At 35.5% G+C, this 15,079-nt stretch overlaps 1 protein-coding gene and 1 long non-coding RNA gene across 7 annotated transcripts in view; one reads left to right on the forward strand and one right to left on the reverse strand.

Moving 5' to 3' along the window:
- Nucleotides 1-103: 103 nt before the first annotated feature.
- LOC134533917 (uncharacterized) lies at nucleotides 104-10,030 on the forward strand. The gene is made up of 3 exons (XR_010075408.1): nucleotides 104-166; nucleotides 418-639; nucleotides 8,539-10,030. It is a non-coding gene; the product is annotated as an uncharacterized LOC134533917 (long non-coding RNA).
- Nucleotides 8,399-15,079, reverse strand: part of LOC134533915 (dynein axonemal heavy chain 7) — a 139,982-nt gene continuing 133,301 nt past the window's right edge. For all 6 annotated transcript variants that reach the window (XM_063371704.1, XM_063371705.1, XM_063371706.1 and 3 more), the window contains 3 exons: nucleotides 13,947-14,255; nucleotides 12,937-13,166; nucleotides 8,399-8,737 (listed from right to left, as the gene is read on the reverse strand). In XM_063371704.1, coding sequence (XP_063227774.1) covers nucleotides 8,479-8,737; nucleotides 12,937-13,166; nucleotides 13,947-14,255 — 798 coding nt within the window. In that variant the 3' untranslated portion in view covers nucleotides 8,399-8,478. The remainder of the gene's footprint in view (nucleotides 8,738-12,936; nucleotides 13,167-13,946; nucleotides 14,256-15,079) is intronic.

The raw sequence follows: 15,079 nt of genomic DNA on the forward strand, positions 1-15,079 counted from the left end.
TAATAAACAAGGGCAAATTTATCAGTAGTAGGTTAATAATTTGTTTGCTGGTTGGCTAAGTTGTAAATTTGAAAAACAATTTTATTTTCAGTGATTGGTAACACTGTAACTTGAGTTATGATTGTTTGGTTTACGAGTTTTTTTTGTAACCTTCAAAACTTTACATGTAAGTACAACACAACATTAATTTGTGCAGTTTCAATCCACGTTTTTTTTTTTTTTTTAAATATTCATTCACCCATAAAGAGATGTCAATAATATATAATTGCGTAAATTTTTTGATTGTCCTGTAACATATTTTTCACTGAGGTTATGTCACATTTTAAATCATAACCTTAAATTTTAAACTCTATCACTACTATGTTGTTTGATTGAAGTGTTATAATTGAAAATATGTGTAATGTGGTATTTTTTCAGAATTACACGGAATTATAAACGTCTCAAACCGAGCAAAGCGAGTTCACCAGAGGCCCTAAGGAAAGCAATTGCAGACATAGACAATGGCTTGTTTTCGACAAGCAGCGAAGAAATATGACATTAACTACAGTGTTTTGTACAGACATCACACATAGCATGGCACTAAAAAAAAGCGGGAGGGTGGGACAAACTGCTCTGAGTGAAGATGAGGAAACAACACTGGTGAGTCGTCTTATTACTTGTTATGACTAGGGATATACTATTGATTCATGGACTTTTAAGACTCTTAATAAAAGAATCACTTGATTGTCAGGGCAAAACAGTCAGGCAATTCAAATACAATATGCCTGGTCGGGATTTAATTGAAGCATTTTTGAAAAGACACGTCTTAATTGTTTTTAAGGTTATGTCAGAACATCAAAAGGGCAAGGGAACAAACGATAAATGAATATTTTGACAGGCTAGAATCAGAACTTGGAGATGTTCCTTCATCACATGTTGTTAATTACGACGAAAGCAACCTTTGTGATGACCCAGGCAGAACTAAATTTAGTAAATATGTAGTTTAGCGGTATTTCTGAAAAATAATGTTAAAAATCCGAAAATACTTTTATTCTATGCTCTTTAACTTCCTCTTTTCATTAAACCCGGCGGAGATAAGAAATTCCAAATACTTTAAGGGATATCACCGTTCTTATTTTGCTATACAAGACCTGTGCAATCATTCGACCGGTGCAATTTTTTTCATTGCCATGTGTTCGTGAATGCCTAATTAATTAAAATGGTCGATTGGTTCAGGTGAGTTACATTTTAAATACTTTCATACTAAGCTGACATTAAAAATAATGTAAATTAATTTTAATGGTTCTTTAGTTTTAAAGTATTTATAATGTAACTGACCTGACCTAACAAACCGGGACAAAGGATGAACAGTAACAACTCATTTAATATTTTTTTTTTACTTATTACTTGTGCAACAATATCCAAATAACAAATAAAACATTAAAATTTGAAACGTTAAAAACTCACCTAAGTTAGAGGTGGGTACAATTCCTTTGCCATTACTAAAAAATGATGTAGTTGTTCACCTACGTCGCGAAAAAGAAAATTCATACTCGTAAACAAGAAACAATGTTGAATGCCGCACGAATGCACAGGTCTTGTCACGAATGCACAGGTCTTGTGATGGAAATTAAAAAATTTGATATCTCCTAAAGTATTTGGAATTTCTTATCTCCGCCGGGTTTAATGAAAAGAGCAAGTTAAAGAGAATATAATAAAAGTATTTTCAGATTTTTAACATTTTTTTTCGCAAATACCGCTAAACTAAATATTTACCCTAAATTTATAACTAGACGGGGTTGTAAGTGGTAGTATCTTGAAAGAGTTATGAACTCTTCCAAAGCCTTAACCTCAGTGAAGTTTTCTGCTACAGGGGATGGTGTTATTTTTACCCCTTATCTATACTAATACTATTATAAAGCTGAAGAGTTTGTTTGTTTGTTTGTTTGTTTGTTTGTTTAAACGCGCTAATCTCAGGATCCACTGGTCCGTTTTGAAAAATTCTTTCGGTGTTGGATAGTCATTTATCGAGGAAGGCTATAGGCTATATTATATTAACAATAACATTAGGGATCCTTTCTAAAAGTCCAATTTAGAATCAAATCCGTTGGAGGGGGTTAGATACAACATGCAGTACACGTACAAAGTGTGTGTTGACAATGCCGCAGGCGCTAGAAGTTTATTTCCTATTGCCTATTAACATTGTTGCCACAAGTAAAAAACACCCTTGTGATATTAACAACGAAGCAATCAGTACCCTCATAAGAGTTCAATTAGTATTCAAATACTTTTTATCACTTTAAATCGCAAACCTAAACTATTGTTTTTTTTCCTCTCTCTGTGTTTAATTTGTTTTTTTTTTCTTTTACTAGAATTATTTTTATTATTTTTAATTAATTTTCATTTTTCGGACCATCAATAATTTTCCTCTCCCGTTACAATTCTGACAAGGACTTATATATATATATATATATATATATATATATATATATATATATATATATATATATATATATATATATATATATAAAAAAGAAAAATACCACTCACTGACTCACTCATCACGAGATCTCTAAAACTATACACCCGATTGACTTGAAATTTAGCATAGTTACTCATTTTGTGATGTAGACGCTCAATAAGAACGGATTCTGCGGAAATCCGATCCCAAGGAGAGTTTCGGGGGGGGCATAATATATCAAAATTTCCAGTTTTTGGTAGGAAATCGCCATGGCAATGGCTGTTGCTTTGTTGATGCTTCATTCGTCTCTATGGCAACAACTATTTCATTGTTAGTGCAGTCCTCATCACCGTTGAAATTTTGCGGGTACTTTAAATATCAAAAATTGCCCTTTTTTTCAAGTATATATATTTTACAGACTTGAAACTTCACAGTAATGTTCCTTATGTTACGCAGGATGACATTTTCCGAAAATTAGATCCCATGGGTGGTTAAAACCAGGCAACAGTGGGTACTTTGTCTGCATGAGAACAGGATTTTGCATTGTTCATGCCTTCTGCGTCTCCATGGCAACGGGCATCGCGCGGAAGTGGCGTACCCACAAGGAGGGGCATGTTTAATGAGCGGCGCAAGAGTGATCTGCCTGTAGACTGCCGTAGCGAAGTACGGGTACATCAGTTGTACGTTGCGTGCACGAGTCGGGAAACCATCGGTGCTATTCATTTTCTCTCCGATACATTATACAGCATTGTAATAAATTTTCACTAAATTTTTTTTTATTTACCATTCCTGTAAATGGGAGATGTGGCTTAATTTTTTTCCATTAGTATAGCCGTGCGAAGCCTGGTCGGGCAGCTAGTTGCAAATAAAAGCTAATATTCCATACTTTGTAGATGTGGAAAGAGAAGTAACAAATTCCAACAAAAAAATTTTACACTGAGCATGGAATACAATTTTAAACTATTTTGCACCTTTGCTTGCGCTCAATACCATAACTCAACAACCACAATGAGCACTAGCTTGAAAATTTATTTTTACATACACATTAGTATTAGGTAACTATATTAGAAAAATGAAAAGGGTGCTTTTTGTGGTTTTTAAATTATTAAATTTTTATTACTGAGGTATGTAATAATGCCCAAATCGAAAGTAATTGCCACATAAAAAAATTTAAAATAATTGGATTTAAATTGGGTTTACCAAATAATATGCTAAATACAAATCTCGCTTTTTTTGGCAAAGAAACTTACCAAAGTAAGTTCTTACTGGGTCCAGATAATGTTACTTAGTGTTTATAGACTATATGCACATCTCACTATGTCATATTGTATGCCAATTCTTCACTATTTTCTGTTCATCGGGTTGTAGTGCATATGTCCTGCCTGATGATGATGTTGAAGGAACTTGAACTTCTTTAATACAGTTTTAATAAGGCACCCAGTAGCAGTCATCCTTAAATGGCCAGTGAAATGTTGACGAAGGACCGCAAGGATGCATGAACTGAACTTTAGCATCTCTTTCAACATCTGACAGTTCAAGTATTTTACCTACCCACCACTTTTGTTCATATTTAATCACAAAATATTTCTCTGGAAGAATATTCATCACTTCTGCATGTTTTTGTACACCAACTACTGCTGTAAAAGATTTTTCAGAAACAGAAACTCGTTTAATCAGTAGGTTTGAAATAATGATTTTCTCTAGTGCCTGTAATGGATGTTGCATTTGCATATCGTTCGATAAGAAATGTCTAATTATACTCTATTTCAACCACAGATAAGGGGTTGTCCATTAATCATGTTTTTTTTTTTTTTTTAGCAAATTTTAAACCCCCCCTCCCCCCTAGTGATTTGTGGTGAGGTTTTAGACTTTAATTTCCCCCCCCCCCCCCCCCCCCCAATAAATCACGTGTATTTTTTTTTTGTACAAAATATTTTTAAAATTTTCAGAATATTATATTTAAATATAGGTATAATCTAACTTAATTCTGGAAAATTAAGCACAGCATGTATTCAGTGCCAAAATCACAGACTTACTGGTGACTGGCAAGCCGAGCCGGGTGGTTCATGTTGCCTGGCTACGGCGAGTCAAGGTCACGCGTCGCTTTTCGGTTTAGTAGAAATCGCGCGAAAAAATAAATACACGTGATATATCTCTACACCCCTCCTCCCCCCTTGTGATATTTCGTGATTTTTTCCGAAACCCCCCCCCCCCCCCCCCCTTTCGAGCCTCATGTGATTAATGGACGATCCCTAAGTAAAAAACTTCAATTCCTTTTATATTTTCTTTAGCAAATTTGAATAAATCCTCAGAGTTTAAAATTTGTTTGTCAACAGTTCTCTGAAGACTGACTCTTGTAGCCAGTCGTTTGATTGTACCACCCACTCCATCACATGCATTTTTGCCATGGCTGGTGGCAAAGAAGCTCCACTCAGCAGATAGACCATGGTCTTCTTGATGGAAACACAAGTTAATAAAATTTTTATAGTTTTTGTACTGTGCAGCACTACCATCACAGAAGTAAAATACATGACTCAAATGTGGTAGTTTTCTTTGTAAGTGCTGTAATAATAATGACTTTTGGAAAGTGAAAAATGCTGTGGTGTCATGCTTAAGGCAGTCACTTATGAAGCAGAACTATTTTGACTTCAAGCGTTCATCGCTATCAGTATAATAAAAAACAAATGGATGTAAGGTAACTTGAATGTTTTGCCAATGGAAACCTTGTGCAGCATCTTGCAAAATATAGGTGTAATTTTCTGCAAAGTCAGCTATAATGAGGCAAGAGTTTCTATCTAATTTAATTTTCATTTGCTTTAGGTACAGACTTTGTGACTTGGCTGTGAAATGATGTTTAGTCAAAACCACCAATTTATCTATTAGCAGATCAACAAAATCATCAGCAGACTTTGTCAGTGTTTCAAGCGATTCACGGTCAGTGTGAATCCATTGTTTGAAAACTATAATGTCTTTTGTTTCAAAAATTTTTAATTGCATCAGGTACTCACGAAGTACTGACACATTTGGACAATTAGGACATGTGTGAAGCATGCATTCTTCTGAATGAAGGTCACATACCAATTTATGCAGGAGCTCTTGATATGGTATGTTTAAATGAATACTCTGCATCATTAATTTCACATTTTGGTGATAGGTACACACACACACTGAATGAATACCACGACTGCTTACAGTTACACATTCTTTTGGACGCAATTTACAAAACTTAGTAAAACCTATTTTATCATTAGGGTTTTGTTCTTTAAAAGACAAATAAACATCTTTTAAATTATGAAAAATTAGCCTTTTTGTTTTCAATTCTCTCTTTCTGTGTTCACTTGGTACAGACACGCAGTCTTTTGTGTTGGAAGAAACTCTACTTATCTCATCATCATAGTAGAAATCTTTCACCTTTACTAACTTTTCACTTAGACGATGACCTTTCCTTTTGTCTGTACTACCTAAAACTCCATAATTCTCTAGAACATTTCTAGCCTTTTTTTACTATATATTCAGTTATGTCAAAAAAATGAACAGTTTGTTGAATACTCCAAGATTGTGGGACAAGTGTCAGTATTTGAAGTTTTTCAATAATTTCACTTGTTTTAAATTTTCTCTTAATCTATCCATGAGGCAACTGCAATCACTACACTGTATGCTTGAGTCACTGGCAGTGTTTACAGAGTCTTCAATGGGAAAAGCTTTACTTGCTATTTCTGTAAAACTAGGTGATAAACGTTGAGCCTTACTTTCCAAGTAGTATGTATGCACTTCTTTCCTCCTGCTTCCTTTTAGTAACTTTTACTGGAGAAGAACCAATTAGTTTACAACTTTCATTCAGTTTTTCCAGGACCTGAGAAGGGGTATCTGCTTCATAGTCACTGTCTGAAACACTGTTATCACTGTTGCTAGTCGCAGACACTACTAATTTTCTACAGGTTATACAAAGTTTGGTGCCTGGTAAAAGTTTCACCGTGGTCTGATATTTTTTTGAAAATGAAACTGAAACACCCTTGAGACCGTTTCTCATATATATATATATATATATATATATATATATATATATTTTTAAATGGGTCACAACAAATTCTCTGGCGATCTTCAAATTATGTATGAAATGTACACCTATGTTGGTAACATATGTTTTCAATATTGTGACAATTAGTTCTTAACCTTAAAAGTTCCTGTTCTCTTTCACCAAATTCAGAAAAGCACATAAAACATTTTTTTTTTTTTCACACTGTGTGAGGTGAGCAGTCTTCTTGGAGATGCAGGCCAACTGAGCACTTGTTCATTATTTTAAACTACTGTGCGCAGCAACTAGAGAACTGTGAAATACTCAGTTAAGACTCTGAAACTCATAACTTCTGGACATACAACCTATTCACATTAGAAGCCAGTGAGAGACTAGCTAGTATTGGGCAAGAAGGCAGCAGTTTACTTATCAGCACAGTTATCATATGTTTTCTGCTTAGCCAGCAGGAGAGAGCCAGCACAGCTAGAGGTAAAAGTGAAGGATCACTGGGTGACTCAAATGTATGGAAACACATCATTCCCTCTCACATATTACTGAATTGTGATGTAGCAGCAGTTCATTAACAAATTAATGCTAGACCAACATTACAATACGTTCAAAAAAATTTTTATTTTTTTAGAATAAACCACATATTACTGATTTGCATATGAGATTTGAAGTCACAAAGTTGATTAAAAAATACTTTATAATAGTGCATTAGCTAGTTAAATAAACAGAATAAAAGCTTAATACATTTTATGCATGGAAAAGTATTAAAGGCGTGAAATGTGCATCAACATAATGAAATTAAAAGTCTAAGGAGAGCTTGATAAAAAAAAAATAATAAATTGCTTGTATTTATTATTGTAAATAAAATTAAATATTACTGATAAACATAGTATATTACAAGATTAAGGAAGTTTTAACTCTTAAAATTTGGGCCATATGTATTTTAAAGCAACACAATAGTGTTTCATATACTGTATTACCTTGGTAAGATTCATTAAAAAAACATTATTTAAAAACCACAAAAAACACCCTTTTCATTTTTCAAATATAGTTACCTAATGCTAATGTGTATGTAAAAATAAATTTTCAAGCTAGTGCTCATTGTGGTTGTTGAGTTATGGTATTGAGTGTGAGCAAAGGTGCAAAATAGCTTAAAATTGTATTCCATGCTCAGTGTAAAATTTTTGTGATGGAATTTGTTATTTCTCTGTCCACATCTACAAAGTATGGAATATTAGCTTTCATTTGCAATTTAAATGAGCTAGATAGCATTAAATTGTGGGTTTTATAGTAATTTAAGTGTACTGGTGAAGATCGTCGGAGAACATTATTCGCTCAAAAACTGACAGTTTTGAAAAAAATCTCATTCTTCCAGTTTTAATTTAAAAATTCTAAAATAATTCACAGTTACTCATGTTATAGATATGTATGCATAAATTTTTTTTTAACAAAATCTGTGACATTGAAGCAGGATAATGTATTTTAATTAGGTGATTTGACATGAAATGACATTTGTAATTTTTTATTCATGGTTTTGTAATGTTTATTGAACATTAATAAAATTTGTACTTATTTATTTAACCATGCCTTCACATTTACGTTAAAGAATTAAGATTGCTAAGACACTAATAATCCACTGCACTTGACGTGAGATGACATTGCTTGCCATGCTTTCAACTCCTAGCTGCAACAAACTGTTTAAATAATTTAAAAATTGTCCCTTTACGGTATTTCATTTACTAGCATTAAAACATTTTTATTTCGCCATCTCTGCTTTGTTTATTGGTAAATCCGTGACAGCAAAGTTCAGGAGTTAGAACTGAAATGGAAATGTCCTCTCAACAACTTTTTGTCATATAAACTGTTTGACTCTCTCTGTCTTTCTTAATTAATGAACTGTTAAAACCATAAGAAAATTGTAAATAATTGTAACATTTATTTTTTAGTTAACATTTAATAAAAAATCATAATGTTTAGTACATATTTGAGGATAACGTGCTGGAGACGGAAGGACTCAGTCGTCCAGCTGGCACAGGAGCGCGACGCCCCTCTTGACCCAGTGGCTGGCGGGCAGGTCTGTGCCCAGCAGGATCGGCAGCACGTAGTTGGTGGAGTGGCCCGTCGTCGAGAGCACCCCCTTGCGCTCGGACGTCTTGTACAAGGGGCACACGTAGCGCGCTCTCAGCTGGAGGGCCGCTCGCTCGCACGGCTTCAACCAAATGAGCGGCATCCTGTCCACCAGCACTTTGGGCCTCTGCTCTGCCAGCTGCTTCCTGCAAGGGCACACACGTCTCCTTCGTCAGAACTGAACAAGGTGCATCCGGATACTCGCTCTGTGTATCAACCAGGTGGCAATACAGAATACGCTTTACAGCGGTGTTTGGGTATCTGGTGGATCAGATATCAGATGTACCTAGTATCCGTTTAATGGAAATTTTAAAATGTCAGTTTTACTTTATAAAAAAATACAGTTAGTGGCAGAAACATGCTTCTTAAATAAAGCACCATAAATTACACGAGTCTTGACGTCACATAGACTAATGGCAACAGGAACGCCTGATGATGTTGGACCCTTACCTTGCTGCCAGCTCAATGATTAAATTTTGTAGAGTTGAGTTCGGGCAAGGCTTACAGGTTTACTCAGTCAATTGGCATATATAGATAAGATATTATTGTACATTCTTTGTAGCGGCTTTAGATCATAAAGTATTGTTAATATTATTTATCAGTTTACAAAATAGTAGATGTTTGTAAAAGAGTAGGCTTGTGCAAAATTCGACTGAGTGAATCAAATTGAACCTCTGTTTAGGATTCAATTTAAATAATAATTTGCCAGAAAAAGTTAATTGTTACTAAGCTTTAAAACAATGGATGCTTAAGTTATAAGTCTGAATTTTTTAATTTTGAAATTGTGCTTTTTAATTTCACAATTACAGATGATCATAACTAAAGCAAATAGCTGTTTGGTTGGAGTGATAGGCCACATTAATACGAGGAAAACTATTTACGTGATTGACTTTTACATTTTCCAGGGATTTTATAGTTTTCTGAAGGTACATATGACATTTAAATCACTTTGTAACATTCTCTAAAATATACTTTACAGAACACATTTTTTTTAGGTTTCTACACATTCAAGAATAACGATTTAGGATACATTTCACATGGTAAGTCATATAGGTATTTGTAACACACAAGGAACTTTCTAAAATCAATTATTTAGATATCCATTTCTTTTAGAGTGACAACAGATAGTATCAATATACAGAGCCAATGCAATAACGTGCTGTGTGTAACAACAAGGAAGTGTTTCATATGTTTATTATTTTTATTTTTAGTATTTATTTTAATAATGGGCTAGTTTTGTTGTTTATTACAAATGTTGAAATGAAGTTTGCAACATTTTTTTACTATAGTTTTTAATATTTCATGTGACATTTGAAAATGCCAAAGTATTGTTATTTTTGAAATAAGTAAAATCTTTGTTAGATCTTTTTATGGAATGAAAATAATTTTTTGTGTATTATATTTTTATTGCGTGAATAAAGGTGGTTACTTAAAAGAATTTAAAGGTGGCACTCTGATCTGCTTTTATGAATGTACAAAATTAAATTTACGCATGGTTATTTTACTATTTCTATTAAATGATGTTAAACATAGGGCCCAATTGGTGTTAACACCATTACAAATGTTACATATAATTTTTTATTTCATTCCAGTATTTTATTAAAATAAGTGTGGTACAGCCTTGCTGAGATAAATATTGGTAGAGACCTGAAAAATTCGCTACCGCGATAACGCGAATAATAACGCGAATTTAAGCATTTTCACATGTAAAACGCGAATTTCTGCACTTTTAATTGAAAACGCCTATTTATCATGCTTTTGGCACATTTTAAAGAAATTTTGTAAAATCCGCCTAACAATTACGTATCAAAATAAAGATGAATCGTAATTAATTATTCATACGTATATTTACAATGATTTTCCGTAAGTTAATTACTTTTCTAGATACTACGGTTATTTTGATTTCTTAGTTTAGTCGCCATCTTCCTTTTCTCAACGGTTGTTCACTTGTACTATAAAAATAAAATTTGTCACGGGCTTGAAATATATTTATACATAATTATATAATTATAAAAATGCAATGTTCAATTTCTTTCGTAAATTGTTCTCATATTCTTATAACATCGATTAAATTTACTTTTATATTTTTAACGGTGCCTTTACATTTGGGTTGAAAATAAATCGGCTGGCTAAGAATGTTTGAGATTTCATGTTGGTCACTCTGTTTTGTTCGTTATTTTCATACAAACAAGTTTCTTCTGACAAAAACTTTAATACGTAAATTACGTTGTAGTATAATACGAACGACAATATTTATTGTTAAATAATTATTAAAATTAATTTTTAAACTTTCCTATACCCATATTTTAAAGTTATAGTTGAATAACACGAAAGAGACATACAACAAGTATGGAACTTCAATCGTAACCTCAAAGTATGAAATCCTACGAAGCTGTAAACAAGTTTGCCGCGAAAAACAATTATTTAATCAACGAGTAACGTAGCTAGTGCGATTATGTGAGGTGTTTGTTTTCGTTGTGGTTTTCTGGATTTTGAGCATTGCGTTAAAATAATTGTACAGCTAATGTTAAATTAAGTGTAAAGTTACCCATATTTTGTTTGAAATGCGTAAGCCTACCGTAAATGCGTGTATACGGGCGGAAGAATTCAAACATTAAGGTTTCTACGCTTCTGACCCAAAAAACGTAAATGTGCAGACAATGCAGCTGCACAGTTACATATTAAAAAAGAGATAAGAACAGCAGAAGTCAGTGGGTTCGTTACCACAACGCCGAAATACCATAATGCCGAATGTCAAAATTGACCACAACGCCGACAGCTAGAAAACTGCTGTGTACCACAACGCCGAAATAACAACTGAATGAATTTGTGTGTGTTTCTTAAATGTACCTAACGCCGAAATACCACAATCAAACCTAACCTAGCCTACCCTAGCCTACCCTAACCTAGTCTAACTTAACCTTGTCTAACCTAACCTAACCTTTGTAGCAGTCCTGCAATGACATTTTTCGGCATTAGTGTATTTCGGCGTTGTGGTACACAGCAGTTTTCTAGCTGTCGGCGTTGTGGTAAATTTGGCATTTCCGCGTTGTGGTGCGTTCCCTAGTTAGTTTTTGTAAACAATAATTCGTAATTTTGTAAAAAAAAAATAATCAGTACCGGTACCAGTTTTAAAGTAAGGAAAATAATACCTATTTTGAAAATAAAATAACACCTATTTTTCAGAAAAATAACACGTATTTTTCAGAAAAATAACACCTATTTTTGAGAAAAATAACATCTACTTTTTCAGGTCTCTAAATATTGGCAATTCAATTAGACTTCATGAATGTTTTGAACATTAGATTTAATGTTTGCTTTGCATCAAAAAACTGGTATTCCCCCAGGTCTGTGTTCTGTCAGAGTTTATTTATATGGCCAAAATTTCTGTAAACACGATTGGCTAGGTTCAAAGGTAGGTATCCCAGATATTTCCCATTCGCACAGGGAAATGTTAGATTTACACCTTTTCGTGTATAATATAGCCACATCTTCCTTCGCTCAGGGTCCACACACCATAGGACCGTAGAATAACCAAACAATTTACATACATATTTGGATTCCATTCCAAAATTAGTTCTTTCTGTGGCCATGTGGAAATACAGTAATTGGAAGAAAAAAACCATTAATTTTGAAACTTGATACTTAATACCGTTTTCAGCCTCAGTACTTTCATTACTTGATTATGTTTTGTAAAAACGAAGATTTGTGGCATGCCTGTGCCAAAATCAAAGGGCACATATGTCAATTCCCCCTCTGCCATGCCCTACATGTGCCTGGAGGCCGGCTACCGCCCACCCCTCTTCTGCCTTGATGAGAGGGGTGGGACGAGCCTATCTGACCCTTCATCCCTCCGCCTTACACCTCCCTGCGGCCAGGGTGGTTTGAAAGTCCACGACCATGCAGTCAGCAGCAGTTGCCTCTTCTTCTTACGCTTACTTCCCTGGTTATTAAAATCCAGGACCTTGCATCCAAGTTTCGCAACCCCTCATGGTAGACCCTTTTCTACTCTGACCATCCTATGCCTCCTGTATTCTCCTACACTTAAATCATGGAAATTTCCACCCTTCATGACTTTGCAGGGTTTTCCCTGTCAATGCAGGTTTTACCTGGGCCCAATTTAGTAAAGTTTTAATATAGTTTTAAGATTGGGAGTTATTCACGGCTTCAATATTATGCCATGGCTGGCCAATCCCCGCACAAAGCACATGATGCGAACCTTCCCCGCATGGCCAATGACTAAATCACTCGATGTCGACACAATAATGACATGAAGTTAATGTGTTAAAAATGTATGAGATATTTAAAATGTGTGACTGGAGAGGAAAACCGAAAGCACACTCACATGGACCTGTCCCAGCGAGCGCCGTCCAGGAACAGCCCGTACACCAGCACCCCATCGTCGGGAGCCTGGGCCTTGTGGTCCGCCGAGAGCACGTCGAAGTCGTATGTGAGCAGGTCGATGGCTATCTTGTACTTGCGAGCGTAGTTCTGCATCGCCCCCGTCAGGAATGCTTGCGTGAAGAAGAAGCCCGACAGCCAGAACGTCGGCGGCTTGCCCTCGTCGTACCACTTCTGCAGCACGCCAGTCGACCCTCAATGCATGCATGACCTGGCCACTTAAAGCCTCAGCGAGTATTCAAATTGGACAAGGAAGAGAGTTTTTGGAAGTTATTCACGTTCAACATACCACAGTGTGGTCTTTTCAGCCCACGATAGTACCGTGTGGTATATATTAAGCTGAAACTAAGAGAAAAGTGGAAGCATATGTACTTTTTGGTGCTCTGTTACAGCTGGAAGATGACTTATAGTTATAATTCAGGTAATTATTGAAAGTGTGTGTCAGTTCATTTTACCTTCAATATTATATGAAACTAGTTCTTTATAGCTAGAGCCGTTGAATTGGCTGCAAGCACCAGAGAAAAAAAAAATTCACTATGGGAAATTCCTGCTCCTTAATAGAGAAAAGGCTGTTCCAATGTTAAGTGTTTGATAAACTATAATAATGAAACAAAACCGTAAAATCATTTATGCAATACTAAACGTGTTCAACAATTTTCTATCAGGAACATGTTATAACTAAAATGCTGCCTCTCACATAAAGAATTTCAAAAGAGAGATACTGTCTTTCCAGCATCCTTTTATCAATAATCATTTATGCTGAATTAATTATTTTACAGCCAGTGAGTCACAATCACTCCCACCTACTGTGTTACAAGCATGCAAACTAGGTGACACATGTCAGGCCATTGCTGAAAGATCGGATAGCAGACAATGAAAAAGTAAATTCATGATTACACTACCATAGCCTAACCACCACTTGGTGTTAACACGCATGCGTAAGAGGCAGCTGACCTGCAGGAACTTGAGTCGCTGCAGGAAGTCTTGTACGTAGCTGGCCAGGGGCTTGAGGCTCGGGTAGCTGACGTGCTGCCACGCCTCAGGGACTTTGTTGATGAGCAGCGCAGTGGTCATGGCCTCCAGATCCGGGGTCATCACCACCAGGCCGGCGATGGCGCGCTTCAGTGTTTCCAGGGACGTGCGCATGGTCGACAGCAGCCTGTTGAAGCGGTCCATCTCTTGCACCAGGACCGTGTTCATCGACTCGGAGTACAGCGTGGGGTACCTTTTGTTGGCTTCCTCTACGTCGAAGTTACCCGGCAGCTGCAAAAACACACCGCATCAAGCAGGAAAACTAATTATATGGAAATGCGAAAACATGGGAAAATGATTTTACAGAGCTATAGTTATGGTATTAACTCAGAGAACATATAGAGCTATATTAGTGTTGTATCAGTGAAAAATTAGCTTGAAACTATTGTGTAATCTCGCCAAAGTGACTATGAAATATGAAGTGAGGTGGTGCAGCGATAAAACACTGGACTTGCTTTCTGTAGGACCAGGGGCCCGTTTCACAAAGCTACAAGTTTGTTCGTAACAAGTAAATCCTGACAAACTTGTAAAAAAATGTAAATGTGTTTCACGAAGCTACAAGTGAACACTTGTGATTACAAGTAAATTTGGACAAGTTACAAGTAAAATACTTGTTGCGGACAAGTGTAGTGCTTGTTACCACAAGATAATAGATCAAACTTGTAGGTTACAATTGTTATGAACAAGTCTTTTTTACAAGTCTCAGTAGGTAGGTAGACTGCTCTACAAGTGAGTTTAAAACATTAATTTGAAGGAAAAATGTGGTCTAGTTCTTCTGAAGATGAAAAGAATCCACCAAAAAGGAGAAGAATTTTCAGAGAAAGAATAAATGGCAATTTTCAGTCAGTGTATGAATTTAATGAACGGTTTCGGATGAATGCAGTGAAAATTGAACAGTTGCATGAGGACACTGGGCACATATTATTTCACCCCACAAACCGGTCTCAAGCATTACCTACAAAATTACAGTTATGCATTCAGGGTGTCTACTGACCCTGGAAAACCTGGAAAACCTGGAAAAATCAGGGAATATTGTAATCAGGGAATAATCAGGG

The sequence above is a fragment of the Bacillus rossius genome, chromosome 7 (assembly GCF_032445375.1).
Source record: "Bacillus rossius redtenbacheri isolate Brsri chromosome 7, Brsri_v3, whole genome shotgun sequence".
In the NCBI taxonomy this organism is placed as follows: Eukaryota; Metazoa; Arthropoda; class Insecta; order Phasmatodea; family Bacillidae; genus Bacillus; species Bacillus rossius.